The sequence below is a fragment of the Vipera berus genome (genome assembly GCF_964194415.1).
Source record: "Vipera berus genome assembly, chromosome: 2".
Taxonomy (NCBI): domain Eukaryota; kingdom Metazoa; phylum Chordata; class Lepidosauria; order Squamata; family Viperidae; genus Vipera; species Vipera berus.
The window spans coordinates 229,495,785-229,516,477 of NC_138203.1; the positions used below are offsets into that span (position 1 = coordinate 229,495,785).

General features: G+C 37.3%; 1 protein-coding gene across 1 annotated transcript in view; it reads right to left on the bottom strand.

The window, feature by feature from the left end:
* Window positions 1–236: 236 nt before the first annotated feature.
* The window catches only part of PHF2 (PHD finger protein 2), a 145,433-nt gene continuing 124,976 nt past the window's right edge, over window positions 237–20,693 (bottom strand). Inside the window, exons 18-22 of the mRNA XM_081318063.1 lie at window positions 15,283–15,560; window positions 11,521–11,616; window positions 10,489–10,598; window positions 8,719–8,980; window positions 237–4,005 (exon numbers count right to left, since the gene is read on the bottom strand). Of these exons, the coding sequence (XP_081174189.1) occupies window positions 3,917–4,005; window positions 8,719–8,980; window positions 10,489–10,598; window positions 11,521–11,616; window positions 15,283–15,560 (835 nt within the window). The 3' untranslated portion in view covers window positions 237–3,916. The remainder of the gene's footprint in view (window positions 4,006–8,718; window positions 8,981–10,488; window positions 10,599–11,520; window positions 11,617–15,282; window positions 15,561–20,693) is intronic.

The window sequence follows — 20,693 nt, forward strand, 5'->3', positions numbered from 1 at the left end:
GCAGGCAAACTTTCACTTCCTTAGACCAAAAACTACCATTCATCTTATTAGGATTCTGATACTCAACTCAACTGATTGGGCCATATTGACTTGAAGCTGAAGATGTGCCTTTAAGAACTGGCATACTTTGGTAAGAAACCATCTCCGAAAGCAACAAAGCATGGAATGCTCTTCGGTCACTGGGGGAGAATAACTTAAATGTAGTACATAAATAAACACACCAACACGAATTCTATACAAAACCTGAAATATTTTACTTTTAAAATTTTGATCTAAGTTTACTTAGATTTCATGGACTTGATACAAGAGCATTTGATATGAATTGGTAAATAAAACACTGTAATAGATAGCCACAATAAACTTTGTTAGAAATGTACATGTTGTGAAAATAATAATCATAAACATAAACATAATAATAATAATAATAAAACCAGCATGATGTCTGCGTTATATTATATAAATGCTTGACAATAACAGTATACTAGGGAAGCTTTAAAAAACTTGCTTAACTCTGGGGCCCTATTCAACTAACATTTTTTGATGCCGAGAATTCAGACCCAGTCCCTCACCATAACTAGAAACGTCAGTTAATAAGGCCTCAGTTGTTTTCTATAGCTGTTTTATTTTTTTTCCTCATGGACATCACATCCAGGTAATGTGTATATAAACAAAGCTCATAAGAAATGTACAAATATAAAAAGCTACAAACATTAATAAATTACATCATCACAAAACACAGAAACACTTCACAAGGTGCTAATAAAATAATTGTATCCCCTCGTAATACAAGAATTGAGACAAGGAGCTGGTATTATAAAGTCGAAGATTCTTCTTCATATTGTATCTTAAATAGATAATTTTGTACTATTATTTGATTCTGTATAAGGCTGCACAAGGTTTTACTTGTTTTTCAGGCAATGCCAAAATTAAAAAAGGGAGAAAAAGTAATTAAATCGAGGACAAAAACAGAGTATCTCTTTCAGAGTCAAGAACCTAAAATATACTCAGCAAAATACTCAGCAAAAAATTTGTATAAAGGTTAATGAACTATTCTATAGAAAGAAATTCTAAAGATACTTTGATCTTATAAAAAAGAAGGTACTTTAAAAAGCTATTTACAGGCTAGATTCTATGAAAAAATATGCTTTCAGACACGTATCTATAAATGAAAATCTGGAATTGCCTGAGAAACAAATGTAACGCCTTAAGGCTACAATCCTGTACATAGTACTCTATATGTGTGAGTAAGTTCCATGGAACACAACAGGTTTGATATCTGAGTAAACATGCATAGGATTGTGCTCTAAGTGTTTATATGCAGACAAGCTAGTTTAATGTAAAATATAATGCATTCTACACCAAACACTAAGAGAGTTCAGAAGCAATAAGTATCCAGTTAAACTGTCAATAAGCTTGGCTCTCATCTGGCCTGACCCTTGGGTGAGCACAGCCTTTGTTCCTTCAGACAAGCATATCTGAAAGGAAGTGCTTGGATATGAATGTCAGAATACCTCTCTGATAGGGCTGCACATTCTTTCTACCTCATTACAGGGCTTGCAACGGAGGTTTATATAAACAGCTGATCTATTATATTACTAAATGGATCCATAAGCTCTAAAATGTTTATGTGTATTCCTTTCTGGAAAAAAATAATTTCATTTGGGACAATTTTTTCTCCTGATATGCAGCTCAAGGAAAGGGTTTGGTTATAGATCAGAAAATAAGCGCTTGGGGTCCCAGGACAAAAGCTTCTTTGCTTGGTTTGTTTACATGATCCAGGAATTAATCCATGATTCAGGGAACTGAAGGTGAAAAAAGAACCATTGTCTTCATCTGTTTCATCTCAGGATAACAGAAGTGATTTATGAGGTAAATCATCAATCATGAACTTTAGTGTGAACTGCGAGAGGGAGATCAAAAGTCCCTTCCAAAAAATAAGGAAAAAGATACTTGACTAAGGAAGCCATTTTATAGGATGATGGTGATATGCCTGCCACCCACTCAGGTTGCATAAAGAAAATTGACACTTTGTCACTGGCATCTCTTTTCCTACATATTCTCCAATTTCACGTTATCATTGCATTGTGAGCACCCAAGCACAAGCCACAATGCTATCATCAAATTAACGGCTGATTCCACCCTACCGTGAAATTAAATTAATGGGGATATAATTTCAAAACAGGGACGCGGTGGCTCAGTGGGTTAGGACGCTGAGCTTGTCAATCAGAAGGTTGGCAGTTTGGCGGGTCGAATCCCAAGTGCCGTGTAACAGAGTGAGCGCCTGTTACTCATCCCAGCTTCTGCCAACCTAGCAGTTCGAAAGCACGTAAAAATGCAAGTAGAAAAATAGGGACCACTACGGTGGGAAGGTGATAACAGCGTTCCGTGCACCTTTGGCATCTAGTCATGCCGGCCACATGACCACGGAGACATCCTCGGACAAGCGCTGGCTCTTCGGCTTTGAAACGGAGATGAGCACCGGCCCCTAGAGTTGGAAACGACTAGCATGCATGTGCGGGGGAACCTTTACCTTTACCTAATTTCAAAACTGCAATGCTGAATAAAAAATATACGGACACAGGGGAAGAAATACTTCCAGTTTCCATGGTCATGTAAGCAAATTTTAGCTAGAACAGGTGAGAGAAAGAAAGAGAAAAAAATCATCATATTCAGGCTGGATGTAAACTAATCCATTAACCATGGTTTACAAAAGCACGATGGCTCTATTCACACAACATGTGAAACCAAAGCAAACAATGACGGTTTAAAATGATGGCCTGGTTCACACAACATACTAGGATATAGTAGAGTTGATTTGATTTTGCTTTAGCCCCTGTAGGCTGAAAACCATGTTATATAAGTAGAGGGACAAGAGTCAGTGTACTCAGTTTTGACTTTGAGATACTAATTGATTTGTAATGTTTTACTCAATTACGCATAATTTAGCAGGGAGAGGAGGCTTGTTTCTGTTTGCTGATCTTTAATTCCTATCACTCATTGATATCCAATTATGAGAACAAAGACATTGAGCATGGGAAATATACTATGGGGCCAAAGTTAAATCAATATATATAAGAAGGAGTGGGAGTGTTAAAAATTTATCAATGAAAAGAGATGCAAACCAACACCAACCAAAGCTAATAAAAAACCCTTTTGATTTCCAAAGAACTGCACCAGTTCATCAATTGCCTACATCCAAATCATTACCCAATGAAATTGGATTTGTAATCCCTAATGTTTAAAAAAATCATCTTGCATTGCACGCAAAATAAATTAATTCATCCATAGTTCTTCGATGTCTGGTTATAGGGCAAGTTGTAGCAGTGCTGAAGTGCAATTTTAACTTCTCTTCTGAATAAAACGTATTTATCACGAGCCAGATAAAGAAAACTAGGTTATTTCTTTATGCATATTGTTTCGTGCATGTATCCTCTCTCAAATAGTCATGGCATAATTTTTCCCCTTGTCTACAAGTCAGTTTGAGAAACTTTTTTAAAATTCTGCCTTTTCACCAGATACCTCTTTAAAATTGGTTCAGCGTTAATAAAAGAAGCATAACTGAAATGAATGTGCATACTCTTAAAAACAACGGCTTTTTCCTCACTTATAAACAAGTTAAAGGGATACTTTCCTAAAACTGGAATGATCCTCAGTGTCTTGGAGTATTAACTTTTTGCGTACTAGTCACTCTCAGCAATTTGAGAAAGGACATCTATATTAAAAAATATTTATAGCAGTATCTGTACAGGTTTTAACTGCTGAAAGTTAAAAAGAATTTATTAAAGTGGTGGCAAAAAGTTAACTGGTATTGTCCCTAAGATGTTGCACAATACTACTGGAGTCCTTCAAGAGTTGAAGAGCTAGTGTGACAGCTCAGGATATGCTGAGCTCTGATAGTCCCAATTATGACCAGATTTTAAAGGAGAAGTTTCCCATTCCGATGAATTTTCAAAATCTTCCCAAGCCTTTGTTTAGCTGTGGCCATGCCTTTTTTTGTACGTTTCCCTGGAAGTAATGGAAAAGAGACACAGTAAGCCACAAAACAATAGCAACAGCAACCAAAAGAAACTAGAAGACCAAGAAGGATGAAACAAATGCAACTGAAAATTGATTTATAAAACATTAAACTGCATTTCTCTTCAAAACAAAAGCATTTAACCAATACCCAGTTAAATGCTTTAAGCATCTCTACCTACCCCATAAGGCCGAGGATGAAGAAAATAGTTGCTTATAGCTACCTAATCAATTCAAAATTGAAGTAATATTTTAATTTGATAATTCCCAAATTCTCTATATTACTGCATTATTCTATGCATTGGAATAATAAGCACGTACATCACTAAATTACTGTAGCTCTAACTAATTTTTGCATGTACAAATGATCTGTCAGAAATGATGCGCCACAGAAGGAACTATTACTGTATCGTCCTCTACACTAAGGTGGATGATATACAATATTTTTCTTCATCTGTTGAGAAAAAACTGCTTAGTTACTTCAGTTTTATTCTAAATTTGTTTATGAAACTGATTTATGAAACTGGTACTTTCAGATTAGTGCTTAGATTTTATAACAAGTAGTAAATGGTGTCATCTTCGAGTTTTTAAAAGTATTCTCTTTATGACATCTCCTGCCTGCTCCCTTCATTGCTGCTTCTTGAATTAGGCAAGGTTACAATTTGATCTATCTTGGAACCCATTTCCTAAGTGTTTCTGTGGATAATTTGATCCATTATATATTGTTTTCTTCGTTCATGCCTCTCTCATAATAAAACAAATACTCCGTATGTGCCAAGATACTAGATGGTCAATTCAGGTTATAAACACAATTATTTTCAAATAAAAATGAGTACAATTTTTTTATCTGAACAGCTACAACTGGGTTTTGTGAATAAACTCTCAGTGACTTGTAAAGCCAAAGATTTATTTTGTATAGATTTTTCAGGATGAGTAAGAAATACAGAGATTGATTATTAATGTTTTATGTCAGTCAAAATCCATATGTATGCAATCATACTATTGAAAATACACTAAAGTCTTCTCCAAACTAATGCCGTCAAATATATTTGAACAGCAGATCTCAGAATTCCTAGTCAAAGCAAAATAAAACAGAAAAGGAAGCATTTGATCATTAAGAGTAAATGTGGAAGATGGCTTCAAACTGGGCCTTCTCAGGTACTGCTACAGTATGAGGTTGAACCCAGGGCTTTTCCAAAGGCTGCCAGGATAAAGAATCCAGTATTAACAGAACCTCTATTTCTGAAAAATCCAGTTGTTATTCATCTAGTTCTTCAAAAGTGTTCCACATCTGTTCACCTTTCCAAACATATATGAACAAATGTCTGGAATATTTACAGCACCAGGAAAGAAAAACAACACAGACTCTGTGGAAGCCATCTGTTCCCCTTTTTTCAGCTGAAATATCCTTATGATTCCAAAGAACCAGATGCTCCTAGTTTATACTACCTGCATGGTTTTTTGGCATATTTCTTTACTGGGAGTACTGCAAGAAACTGAGATTTGCCAAATACTATATGTATGATAATTGCTGGGCAGCAACTAAATGACCTGAAAGCTATATTCAAAGTTTATGTACTTTGATTTTGGTTAGACCTTAAGACAGGGGTCCCCAATTCCTGGGCCACAGCCCACAACTGAGCTGTAGCTTATTTGAGTGGCTGGCCAGAACAAATGCACAGCTCAACTTGCATGAGGGGTGAGCCGGCAAGCACTTGCGTGTCTGCACGGTGGCCTGCCTCTCGTGTAAGTCAAGCTGCACACTGGCCCACTGTTCATGCAAGTTGAACTGTGTGTGCAAGCAAGGGCTGAATGCACTCATGCCAGCCCACCACTCAAGCAGCCCAATTCCCCTCCCCCACCAGCCAGGCCACCAAGCTATGAAGGTTGGGGACTACTGCCTTAAGAGATCCTTTTCTCTATATCCATATTTTACCCAATTCTACTGGGGGGAAAATTAAGTTAAATTTGCTTTGCCACTTCTAAGAATGAAAAATCTTTCAACTAGAAAAAAGTTACAAAATACAAAAAGCTAAAAATCTTACAAGTATTATTTAATGAATATTTGAGGACAATTGTCTTAGCTCCCTTTGTAATTTCTATGGTACTACCTCTTCCTTTATTTTCTCTGTCGTTGTGTAAGAGAAGAGCAGGCTAAAGTAGAAGGCAGAGTTAAATGTGTCGTCAGTTTGAGGTCATTGCGTTGCCACAAGAGACTTAAGTCCAGACTCCCGTGAATTCTGTTAAACCTCATTGAATGCCAATTTAGCTTTGATTAGATTCTTGTACTAAAAGTAGCAATAATAAACTCTTCTGTGCTTTGAACTCAATGAGTGGTCCTGATTATTTGCACCTGATACACTGAGTCTGCAAGGGAGTTGCCCTCATGAATAGCACTCAGCATGGCATGGAGACATCCTTAGTGAAGGTGAATGGATTAAATTATCTGAAGATAAGTACTAATTTTCAGACAAATGTGAAGAACATATTGGTATTATTATGATTCAAATTATTACTTGGAAGGTATCTGAATTGGAAAAGTAACATTTACAGCAAATACTAGGGTTTTAACATCATTATTAACCAAATTGAGTACTTGGGAATTTATTTTAGAAAATACAGAAAGCATTAATTGATGAAATTTTAATAAATTTTTTTACATTTGAATTATATAAATTTGATTGAGTGAGCAGCTAATTTAAAATAAGGTGAAATCTTTTGAGATTCTCCCTTAGACTGATCAGAAGTGGTTTTAAAATCTTCAGATAAGTAGTGCATTTCAAAACAAACTACAAAACTAAGGTGGAACATTTAGAGACTTAACTGCATTTGAAAAGCTTGTAACACAAAATTCAGAACACTTGAGTAAATTATTATGGAAAAGTGACTCAAAAATTAAACATGTCAAAGATTGTATAATTAAATGGATTCATAAGCTAAGTATGACAATATGTAACAATGAGAATACTCACAAAAGATAAATATTTACAATATTACACTTTTATAATATATTTATTGGATAAAACAAAAATTCACTGTTAATTATTTATTCTGAGGACTCTTTATTATATCGCTTGGCACCGTTAATTACTGAATATGGATTTCATATTAACAATGGTTTTTAAGTGCTTCATTGATAGAAAAACATCTTTATATGCAGCATTAATCCAATGGTACTTTGAAAATTCTTATTCCATTTGATGTTGCTGTAAATTTCTTCTATTTTTTTCATGATTGTGCTTTCAAGTACTTGTTAAATAAAATAAAATAGGATAATAATGAAAGACATGTTGAAGTAAGCAACGATGGAGAATCTGACCACTTCTTACTTAGACCCATCTTTCTTGCAATTGCTGAAAATGAATGTGCCATTTTCTTCCATTTTGAGATGGAAGAATGGATGGATATGTGGATGGATATATGGAAGTTAGAAGTAAACACTAGAATAGGCAAACCTCCCTTGGGGAAAGGGGCCAGGAAAAGATCCAATATAAATTCTACCTTTGCCCAAGTACATGACACAATCCCATTTATTTTGGCTATTTCTCCGCCACAATACAACGTTTGCCTAACCATGATTTTAGATGAGGAAGAAATATACACAGCTTTGACCTTCACACAGTTTATCACATACAACCATAATAAGAACATCTGAAGAATGGTTAAAAGTAACAGAAGCTCTCCCTCCAACTTGATTACATAAACATTACATAAAATACCCAACTCTTTATTTCCACTATTGGTGATCCAAGTGATGCTGCGGCTGCCCTCTCATGGTGCCTGGAGGCTGATAGGGTCAGTATGGGGGAGAACAGGCTGAACCCTAGTAAGACCAAATGGCTTTGAGTACATGGGGCTCCAGGATCCAGGACTTTGTCATATTCGACTCTGGATGGGGTGGCACTGCCTCAGAAAAACCTGGTCTGCAACTTGTCGATATTCCTGGACTTGTGACTCCTATTCCAGGAACAGGTGGCAGTCATGGCTAGGGGAGCCTTCACAAATCTTTGTGTTGTGCACCAGTTGCGGCCTTTCTTGGATCAGGATTCCTTACGCTCAGAAGTTCAATCCCTGGTCTTCTCACAGCTGGCCTACTGTAATGCATTCTACATGGGGCTACCCTTGAAGAGCATTAACAGATCCCATCTGCCCCCTCCCCACTCCCCCCATACATCCTTGGTTTTAATATCTTTTTATGTTTTTAATTGTATGTTAGGTAAAGGTAAAGGTTCCCCCGCACATGCGTGCTAGTCATTTCCAACTCTAGGGGCCGGTGCTCATCTCCGTTTCAAAGCCGAAGAACCAGCGCTTGTCCGAGGACGTCTCCGTGGTCATGTGGCCGGCATGACTAGACGCCAAAGGCGCACGGAACACTGTTACCTTCCCACCGTAGTGGTCCCTATTTTTCTACTTGCATTTTTACGTGCTTTCGAACTGCTAGGATGGCAGAAGCTGGGACGAGTAACAGGCGCTCACTCTGTTACGCGGCACTCGGGATTCGACCCGCCAAACTGCCGACCTTCTGATCGACAAGCTCAGCGTCCTAACCCACTGAGCCACTGCGTCCCTGACAATTGTATGTTACTGTAAGCCAATACATTTAAATAAATATGAATAAATAAATAGAGCCTCACCAAAAAACAACAACCTTTGATTGGCTGACCAATTCTTACACCATTCCTGAGAGAAATCTATGGAGAGTACCTTTGGCAGCTGCATTGTTCTGTGATGATGATGAGGCTCTCCGTTGTGTAAGGAAAACTCCCGGGGCCATGGGCTGAGGGCCTCTGTTCATTTGGGCCACGCCAAGAGTGCTGGCACCAGCTGTGTACTCGTGGTCTGCTAAACTACTGCTGTGGCACTCCAGCTGAGGTTCAGGAGAACTGGCTTCCTGAGGGATTTTATTGGCATTGTTGGGAGATAATTTCTTTTTGGTATTCTTTTTCTTCTTGCCCTTTTGCTCCTCCTTTCAAATGATGAGAGAAGGGGAGAGGGAGAGAGAAATAACAATCATTAGCTTTCAAAAGTGATAAAACAGCCATTAAGGAAAGTGTCCTGATGTAGGAGAAGAGCAGGCAGAGCTGAGGGTCAGAGTTATAGAAATCATTAGCCTAGAGTCATTACATTCCCTGAAACCATCTAAGTCCAACCCCTCTTGAATTCCGTTGAGCCTTACCTGACGCCAATTTAATATTGAACTTTAGTTGACTAGATTCTGGTGGATAGGCTTAAGCAATAAATCTTTTGAATTTCAAAGTAAAATAGGGCCCCAATTCTTTGTGCCTGACACCTACTCAAAAAATGTATGCAAGAAAAGTGATGAGCATTGTGAAAAATGCAGACCAAGAGGTACGACTATGTTTTAAAAAATATATATGAGGAGCTGATTTTCTAATCCCACACCAAATTATTTGTCAATAATTTAATTTTTCAGAACCATTCATGGATGTTGATCCTAAAATGTTCCACTGATATTGCCTGTTATGTAAGTTTTTCCATGAATTATGTGTGTTCTTATCTCTGTAATATTTTAAAGTTGCTGAAAACATGTTAATCATCAGAACTGCTTTATACTTTTTAGAAATGTGATTCCTTTGTGATACAGAATAATACCTGACAAAATATTTAATGAATGAAACACAGTATTTAGCTTTTGGATGTCATGCATATTATCAAATATCTTGCTAGACAGCTGCTACACTTTAAAAAACAAACCAAAACCAGGAAGCTATGGACTTCATTGAGAAGTAATGTGAAATAATGATATCACCAAAAAAGTGCAGAATTGGTTTCTGAAAGGATACAACCTTTACTGTCCATAAATCCTTTTTCCTGATCCAGCAGGAAAAAAACAAGATAGTCCAGTTGCCTTCTGGAAAAATCACCTTTGGGACTAAGGTTTGCAGCAATCTGAAGCTTACTTTGCTCTACTTTGTTGCCCTATATGTAGAACAATGCATTATGATGTGGTTGGCATGTTTACCTGGACTGGGCTGAAGACAACTCAGAAGGAAACTTCTAGGGTGGCCAACTGGAGAGTAAGTGTGTGCAGTGAGAGGCCTCATTGGAAAAGCAGTGAGTAGAGGGACTGTGCAGAGAAAAGGAGAAGCAAATGGCAATAGAGGCAGTAGTGGTAAGGGGAGCAGCAGATCAGGGGCTGCCTGCAGGTATCTGCATTAACCTTTAGGAGGTGAAATCAACATCAGTTCCAAAAAGGCCTTCCATTTGGAAGACTAACCTGGCATTCCAAGCAGAGTTCTCAAAATGATTTAGAGAGACAACCCTCAGCACTGGCTGGTTTTCCATATAATTCTGAGGATTGTAGAATAGCATAATTCTTTAGACCAAAACCAGGCCCTCCTTTGATCAATCTTCTCATTAGTAATTTGTTCATGGAAAACAATGATCCATGAAATGTTTCCAAAAAAAACCATTTTGGGGTAGTGATGGCAGGACCCTATTTGGAAAGCTCACCTGCTGAGATAATTTGGCAGCAGCTGCTGCCAGTCCAGTTTCAATAGAAGCAACTCTTGTACCTTCTCGGACCGGTCTGTCCTGCCGTGGTACTGATGGACCAACTCTTGCTAAATGCAGAAGAAAATTAAGCAATAAAGTTAACAGGCAATAGAGCACATACAGTATACAACCCACATATATTGCTAATGACAGGACCATAACTACTACATTTCAGGCATTGCAGAGAAACAAATACAAACCCTGTAATTTTAAAAAATAAAGCCTCAGCCCTGGTGGCGCAGTGGTTAGAATGCTGTATTACAGGCTGGAGTCCTGCTGCCCAGAGTCTGGAGTTCGATCCTGATGGGGCTCAAGGTTGACTCAGCCTTCCATCCTTCCAAGGTTAGTAAAATGAGAACCCAGATTGTTGGGGGCAATAAGCTGACTTTGTAAACCACTTAGAGAGGGCTGTAAGTCTAAGTGCTATTGCCATTCCTGTAAATATATAGGCTGGAATCACATACATTGTTAAACCTTGATTATGTAAACATATTACTATGACCACATTATTAAGTTCTTGTAATTAAAGCAAAGTTTCCCATGATTTCCACAGTTCTCCCCTCAACCCACCCATCCCATCCCCAGGAGAAGGAACTAGTGCAATCTTGATCATCAGTGTTTCAAAACATTTTGGAATATTTAGCCACCCAAAATGTAAAAGCAGTACCACTGTATGATTAGTGCAAAAAATACAGAAAACTTTGTCGAAATTCTTCAAGAATACTATGGTTCTTATCTCCAAAGTCCAATCCTTAAAATAATCATGATGTGCAGTTCTCTCCTCTCTATCTTTGTCTTTTGTAATATTAAAAAGTAATAAAGAAAGCAAACTGGTTACTAACAGGCCAGGGCAAGCTACTCGGGAGCCAGATATTTTCCATATTAAAATTTATTTAATTGTAGTTCAATGTATGCCATGTACACATATCTCTGAAATCTGTCATGAGTTTTTCCTGTATGAGTTTGCATTTAAAATATCATAAATATTACCTGTGGGACTGTAAGGTGCATCATCGGAACTTTTCCTCTTTTTTGATCGAGATTTGAACACTGGGTTATCTTCATCTGATTCAAGGGAGGGATAAACTAAAGCATGAAAAAAAATAAGATAGTCTGATACAGCATTAAAAAATTAGGGCAATCCTATCATCCTTGTAGAAAATGGACCAATGTCTCAATTCCCATAAAACAATTTGGCTGCATTACTGACTTTGGCTTTTTCATGCTATGAACTTGAAGCAGCTACCAGTATACTGTAGCTACTGGCAGAGTGAAGCCTTTTCCTGCCTCTTCTATGTTTTGCAGCTGGCTGGTCTCCTAAGTTAGGAAAACAGTGGAATAAGGCTATTCGGATAATAACCTGGGATGAGTCAAAGTTCATTAGGAAGGAGATAGAGAGCAATGTGATTTATGTTCTTAAACTTTTTCAAAAATATTTTTTACTGAATTTTAAAAACATTAAAGTGTCCTATAAACCATTATTCATAGTCACAAATATGTAAGTAGACCATAATAGAGTTGCTTAAAAAGAAAAACAAACAGAAAGGACCATTTTCCATTACAAGGAGAAAATATCCTATTGCCCTGATATATGCACCTATGCACACACACACACACAGAGAAATTCCTCAGTTTAGGACTACAATTGGGACTGGACACTTTGGCTCCCCATTGACTTTGCTTGTCAGAAGCTGAATGAAAAGGTCGTAAATGGTGGTCATGGGACCCTGGAATGCTGCAACTGTCGTAAATGTGAGCTGATTGCCAAGCACCCAATCATGATCAAGTGACCATCAGGACGTGGATACAATGGTAAGTGCAAGGATTGGTCATGTCACTTTCTTTAGTGCCAATGTAACTTCAAGTGGTCCCTTTAAAAATTAAGTTTAAGATTAAGTTTAATGTGTGTGTGGCAGTGGTGGAATTCAAATACATGAACAACTGGTTCTCTGCCACTTCCGGACGTCCATTCTGGTCCTGGGCCTCCAAGGCCCAGAACGGACTTCTGGAAGCAGTGCCCGCACACTTCCGGAGGGCTGTTCTGGTCCTTGCAAAAAAAGGGCTAGGGCTTCCGTGGGTGCCAGCCAGTTCACCGAACTCAACAAAAAATTAGCTACCGGTTCTGCCAAACTGGTGCAAATCAGCTGAATCCCACCACTGGTGTGTAGGTGTGTGCATGTATGTGCTTTATAGGTAGTCTTTGCTTACTGACTGTCTTGCTTAGGAATTATTTGAAGCTACAACAGTGTAAAAAAAACCCCTTTGGAACCAGCCCTTGTATTTATGACCATCACAGAGCCCCATGGTCATGTGATTGCCATTTGAGCACTTGTCAACCAATGTCCATTTACAGCCACCTTGATCATTTGGATGTTTTCCAACCAGCTTGTGACAAGCAGAATTAATGGAGAATGTGGACTTCAAATATCATGTGATATTTCACTTAACAAGTCTGGTAACTCACTCAATGACCGAGTGGGAAATTACTTTGCAAGTCTCACATGGTCATGTGGTTTTTCTACTTTGTATCTGAGGCACTTAGTGACGGAATTGCTGATTTCAATTGTGGTTGCTAAGTGAGCCCTACATGCATGTGTGTGCCACTTTCTCTACCACAATGCTCCCTAATACTCCATTTTTACTTTGTAGGGACATTTCTCTTTTCCATTCAGTATTTCCCAGTTTCTAGTCTAAATTGCATTAAAGTTTGAAGTAAATCCAAGTTAACTAGATAACCTATCCAAAATGGAGATTTTGTTTTCATTTCTTCTGTTAGGCCAATGATGTATCTACACTGGAAGTAATTGCATCAGTTTAACTGCTGAATGAAAATGTGCTGACCAGATGTGGCACTAATGGAATCTTGGTGGACTAACCATTTTACAACAAAGCAAAGCTATTAAGTGGTAGCATAAATACATAATTAGCAAGAATGTTGATCTCCCCAGAACAAACTTCTCTTCTTTCAGGATGTCACATTTAGAGCGTGTCTCTACATTACACTTTTGCTGAGTTAATTTAACTTGAGTGATATGTCTTCAGGTAACGTAATTTTAACATCTGTTTATGTTTTGTCAAATCTGTATAATGGTCACGTTTTCATTTAATTTCAGAGAATTTCAATATGTATATATTCCGTGCATGATGCTGAAAGCAGAGAAAAACTACATCTTTTTAAGGACAGTTATTTTAATGCAATGTTGTGCGCGTTCCTAATAGCTATATATTTCTTAGAAGCTAAATAATACTGTCTGTCTATTTCTGTTTTTATATGCAAAGTTTGTCACTTTTTCAGTTTATTTTTTGCTGCCTTTGAGTCAGTCTTGACTCCTGATGATTGCCTGAACTAGTAGTCTATGCAATTTTCTTGGCAATATCTTTCATAGATATGTTTCATAGCTGAAGGGGCGCTAAAATTCACTGTCCCGTGTTCTAGACTGGTGTCTTAATCACTACACCAAACTAATTCTCCTTCTCCTGATAAAGGTAAAGGTTTCCCCTGTCCAGTTGTTTCTGACTTTATGGGGTAGTGATCATCTCTGTTTGTTAGCCAAGCCAGCTGTGATCGTGTGGCCAGCATTACTATATAGCAAGGAACATATTGGTTACCTTCTCACGAAAGTGTTATCTATTTATCTACTTGTATTTGCATCCTTTCGAACTGATAGTGGGCAGGAAGTGGGGCTAGTAATAGAAGCTCACTCTGTTCCAGCTGACAAGCTCAGTGTCCTTCACCACTGAGCCATCACGCTCTTCCTTGTACTATTATCAATCCAGTAAAAAATGAAGTTATTCTAACTCTGATGAAGCTCTAATAAGTGCTTTGAATCACTCAATCATTAATTTTAAAAGTGGTGCACAACTTTCCGTTTCCCCCCCCCCTTACCCCAGATCTGAACTGGCATGTTGCAAAATAAGCTGTTTTTTAAAATTTGTCAAATACGATACATAAAATTGACAGGTTGATGAAGAGTACCTCTGAGGGATCTGTCTACACATTTCTCAACTGGAATTATATGGTTGATAAGGGCAATAACTTTCCTGAACAAAAACATGGGAAAACAAATTTTGTTTTGCATAGCTAAGCTAAAGTGGTCGTTCTGAACTTAACAGATGCCCAGTTCTTGGAATCTGCTTTAATCAACATAAAGGTAAGTTTTTATGCCAGGGCATCAGAAATTATCCTTACACACAGGAAAAATAATTTGAATTTTTAACCCAGTGTTGTAGCAGTGTACAACATAAAAAGTCCTGGGTCAAACACCTTTACACTATCCAAGTAAGCAAGCCATACAGAATTAGAGTGCCACTTACATAATTCTCTATAATTTTGCTATCAAGTTAAGGCAGAAGATAAGCATGGGAACTGTTAATCAGACAATATGCAGATCTTACACCTTGGAGTTGATATTTAGTTTCCTTCAAACAACTCATGTATCATTAAGGCTCAACACTCATTCAAACTTAAGTTTTAGCTAGTCTTACTTTGAAAATTTGAAATCTCTCATCTGAAAAATTTGTAGCAAACTCCCCTTTCGGTGTCACAAAGAGAAAGCATCTGAGCATATGTAATGTTCACTTCGTATCAGCTATGTAGGACAGACCACTGGCAAACCTTTGGTTCTCTGCCTCAGAAACTTTGACAAAGAAACAGGTTGCTACCCTTTTCAGCTTCAGAAGAGCTACCTTCAGACATTTCACTGCCTTTCAATAATTATTGTCCAGGGGAGAACTTAAGCAGGATTTTCATACCATAATCAGAATCTTTAAAACAGGCATCTAAGTGGTCCTGGTCTTCATCATAATCTTCAATATCAATGTTGTTTTTTGCAGTCTTTTTCAACAATCGTTTGCCTGCATTTTTGCTATTGCTGCTTCCAGATTTTTTGGAATTGGGGGCAGAGATGGAATTATTCTTAGCTTGATTGGTGCCCCATGAAGGCTGTAGGCAAGAGTCTGAAGACTGGAGATTTGCCATTGATAACATCCCTTGGATAGCTTCCTGTGTGCTGGGAGATGCAGGTGGTTGACTAAAAGAGAAGAAAGAGGAAAAAGAGAAACCATTCAAAATTAAAGCTAATATAGGAGTTATAGAATAAATAGATAATATTAAAAATTGCATCTAAGTCATCCACTGTAATATGTGTGGCTTTTTTCCACCATCTTCTTAGGTCAAACAGATCAACCCCCCCACCACCACCATAGGCAAATGTATAGGATCAAATTAGACATTGTGGAGAGAAACATATAGAAAGCAGGAAAAGGGATTTCAGAGGCCCATCTGAAACATGAGAGTACTTTCAACTCCCATCTGAAGTTACAATAACTTTCAACATTTCCTTCTTCTAGAATAAGAAAAAATGAAAGAAACAGTTTTATCAATTGAATATTTTAATTGGATCCATCCGTTATATTTAAATACATATACAATTGTCATGAAAATTCTAGAATGGGTGTTGCATTGCTAAATTCGCTATTGTATTTTTTTTTCTTACAAAGTAAGTTGTTAAAAGGGATGAAATAGGTGACAAACAATTCCAGAGAGAAGCACATATTTTTCTCCTCCTAATCTCTCATTTTGGTTGGCTGTAACTCTCTTGTTTTGCTTATTTTCAACAACAATAGGTTCTATCAATTTACTCTAACAAAGTATTATCTAAATATTTCCAATTAGTTTTTTCCAAGTGAGAAACACTGTAGGAAAATGGAAATTTTCATGTAATGCTTGAAACCAAGACAAGAAATGAAAGTCCAAGAAAAATCTCTTCAAATACTGCAGATCAGATCTGCAACACACAATCTATAGATCACTGCAGTTGACAATATAATTCCAGATGCCATTGGGGTAGTTGTTTACAGTTCCACACTGCAATGTTGCTGATTCCACAATGATCTGCATGAATAAAGGAAATACTTCCTCTGACTCCATCATAACAACCATTAACCAAAATATGCGACAAAAAACTTGATAAGCCTGGAATGTTTTAAAACAAAGATCCTTGGACTGATAAAACCATAATTGCTTTGGCTACAATTACACAAGATACACTTGTGTGTGTGTGTGTGTGTGTGTGTGTGTGTGTCTGTGTGTCTGTGTCTGTGTCTGTGTCTGTCTGTCTGTCTGTCTGTCTGTCTGTCTGTCTGTCTGTCTGTCTCTCTCTCTCTCTCTCTCTCTCTCTCTCTCTGTGTGTGTGTGTGTGTGTGTGTGTGTGTGTGTGTGTGATGAAAATGGCTCTATTATGCTTTGGCATTGTGTGACAGCCATTGCCATAGAAAATGCTGGGGACGGGAGGAAGATTCAACTAAATATCAACATACACTAGTACCTAATGTCCCAGAGTCAGTGAAGAAACTGAAGTTGACTATAAGCTGGCTCTTTCAGCAAGGAAGCAAACCATACTACTATATATTTTCAAATCAACCATGAAGTATTGACAAGAAAAAAAAGTAAATGTCTCCAAAGCACCTGAAAGCAGGACAAGAAGCAACGGATGGAAACTAGTCAAGGAGAGAAGCAACCTAGAATTAAGGAGAAACTTCCTGACAGTTAGAACAACTAACCAGTGGAACAACCTGCCTCCAGAAGTGGTGAATGCTCCAACACTGGAAGTTTTAAAGAAGAGACTGGCCAGCCACTTGTCTGAAATGGTATAGGGTTTCCTGCCTGAGCAGGGGGTTGGACTAGATGACCTCCAAGGTCCCTTCCAACTTATTATTATTATATTGGCCTACACAGCCTCAGAATATTATTAGAAATTGGGGTGGGGGGGATTTCAGACATGCAATGCATATAGGAGATCTATTTCTGATCTAGAAGAATTTTTTTCCAAAAGAAAAGAAAGTCCAAAGGCTCAACTGGCTACTATTTCCACCAAAGGTGTTGCAAATTACTGATTGAAAGGGAGTTTTGTGCCTGTCGTCATCATTGTTTATTTTGAATGCATAAACAGCTGCCCATAAAGAGTCAGCCTGCATTCATATTTGCAGAAAGAGATGTTGTTGAGCTTTGTATCATGCTAATGTATCAGCGTCCATGCCACTGTATTTATAATTTTCTTGTGAGGAGCCCTGAAGAAATGAAAACAGCAACGGTAGCTCTTTTTAGTAAGACAGGATATGGGTGAGCACTTGCTTCCCCTCATTAACCAGCTGCCGGTGGAGCTCAGGACTGCTCCCGACCTCCGATCATTCCGCCGGGGCCTGAAGACCTGGCTCTTTGAGCTCTCGGGCCCAGGCTGAGGAGAAATTTTAATTGGGGTTTTAAGTATACAGGGTCAATTTAATATTTTTTAATTTGGTTTTTTAACTTTTGTATGGTGGATTTTTTAATTTCCTGTAAACCGCCCTGAGTCCTCAGGGAATAGGGCGGTATATAAATGTAACTAAAATAAAATAAATAAATAAATAAATTAAGAAAATGAATTCAGAAGAGAAATTAGTGAAAAGAGAGCCAATATCTACCTATTCTAGAATGCGTCAGACTCAGGAAAAGCACCCTACGATGTTCAGCAGCTTATGTTTGGATCACTTTTGGATGACATTGGTGTTTTAAGGAGTTTGTCCCTTTTCTAGTGCTATGCCAAAAATCAGCAAACCTGATTTTATTACTATCATCAACTCCAAGAGCATTTAAGACATTTGTTTGTTTTCTCAGAGAGTTCTCTTAAAACCTTGAATCAAATGTAAATGGACCATCAAAAGTTGCCTACCAAATGGGAAAATTAGAGGGCAACTGCCTAAAGGAAGGTGAGTGTAGCAAATAAATTGTGGGATCTGATCAAAACCAGTGGCTGGGCAGGCAGAGGGAAACCCAAGTTCTTTACAAATTCTTAAAGTGACAGAGCATTCAAGCACGAACTCAAATGGAAGAGTCTCCTAAAGGATTGTGTTGTTGTTGTTGGGGTTTTTTTTTTGTATTTTTACTGAACTGCCTGTCATTTTGCCTTGGGCTTAAATATCCTGTTGCCCTGTTCTTAAACAATTTCCTTAATATCAATAAGATCTGTGCAAGAAATGTTTATATTGGATTGCGCCCAATGAGTTTTTCATTAAGGATATTTGCATGTTAGTAATTCTGGATCTGCTCAAAGTGAAATATAAAACAGGAAACAATTATTAAACCCTGGAAAATCATATCCCCTGTTTGTACTTTTAGTGATTATTAGCATATATTTTTCTTTAATGAGAGCAAATGCTGAAAGAAGATTTTTTTTATATATGTACTGAATGGCTGGTGCCGAATTCTACACATCATTAAGATTGGTTCTATGGCTGAATATAATAACATAATCGTAGATTTTAAAACATATGTGTGATAAGTCTTGACTGTCACAATTTGACAGTCTACAAAAGGTGAGGAGGAAGATATTTGAGCAATTTGTTCTGTTTATAACTTGGTTCCCAGGCCTACCCACCCACTGCCCCTTCTTCTTTTTATTCTTATGTTTATCAATATAAGTTTGTGTTGATCCTTTAATGCTTTTGTATATGATTCTGTTGCACTATTATTTTGTCAGTTAGTACTAACTAAATTTAAAAAGGTATATAGAGAGGAGAAGTATGCAAAATGCAGCTTTTGCAGTAAAAAAATACTTATATCTAATTTTACCTGTGTCAAAACTATGATTAGTTCTGTCATTCTGCCAGCTTTGTCTTGAATAAAGAAACTTTAACTGTTCAGTTCATGCCTCATATGTAATTTTTAAAAAGTTCTATATGTAATTACAAAAAACATTTCTCTGCAAAGAGAACATAATTACAATATAAATTCCAGTGCATTACAAATAATAATTTCTCTAAAAGTGAAGTATAAAAAAATTATTCCAGTTCTTTTATCTAGACACAGTCCATTTGTTTTTCTATTTCTGCTCTATCAAGAATCTACTTTATTCAGAATAATTCAGAAAAGCAACATGACTGTGATAAAAGTATTAGAAACCTTATTGGGAGGGGGGGATTTGGTGAACTCTATACCTTGATATATTATTTCTACAGCACAGGTCCACAAATTTGTGTCTGTTTGGAGATTCTCCAAATACAGTTCCAATTTGCAAAGTATAGCTTGCTTTCTACAGGAAGATCTAGCATCTCTCTAGCTATGAATCTAGTATCAATACCTGCATCTTTGTGTATGGTATTACTTGTGATTTCAGAAGGGCTACACTGATATAGAAACCTATTCAGATGAAAAAATTGCTTCATGTGTAGTGATGAGTACTGGGCAATCAGATCAACCGCTGTCTTAGTTTTCTAAATTGCTTCAGAACAGGGCTAACCCCATACACTGTGGGATACTGTAGTGCAGTAAAGCTCAGCCACCAGACACTTGTGGTACAAAGGATTGTTCCAACAACGGAAGGAGTATTTTGTCCACAAAGTTCTCAAACATAAGATTTAATAACATCTGTCAGATTTCCTTGACCAACTCCAAATTGATTTAGAAATGCTTCTCAATGAAATACAGAATGATTTATAACTTGAGTTTTTCTGGAATGTTATTTATTCCTAATAATTTGTTTGAAGCAAACTTGTAATGTCCTACTTTGAAATTAATTGTGAGATAAATACAGTATGCAGCCTAGCAAAGTATCCCTTTTATAAAAAAAATATACATTAGTCAAATTAATTGTCCTAACAAATCAGAGATCATCAATACAATGGATTACTAATGGTTGCACATACCACCCTGTTAAGCTACAAATACTGGAACTAAGGTAATGCCCTAGGATAGCTAACTTAGACTGGGAAGTGGGGAGAGCTAAGATTTGCATTTGCCTTTGAGTGGGATATTGAGGGTGAACCTCAAAAGGTAAACCGAATCAGATGAGCCTCCCAAATTTAATTATATTAATGCAACATAAATTGTATCAAATGAATACATATAATTATTCCTGCATATTTAATCATCTTCCCGACAACTACATTAAATCATTATAATATTGTGGCGTTCTTTGACTGGGTTCTGAGGGCCTTAGCTTTTAAGGGTCGTATATGATACATTGTAAAAAAGAATCTTCCAAAACTGGTTAAATCTTTATACCTACTCAAAACGTTATCTTTTAACCACTAAACTGTGTTATGTGAAATGTAATTCATAAGGAACAGGTTTTAATTCTTCACTGAACAATTCAGGTTACTTTGAACAACCTTAAATGAACTAGTGA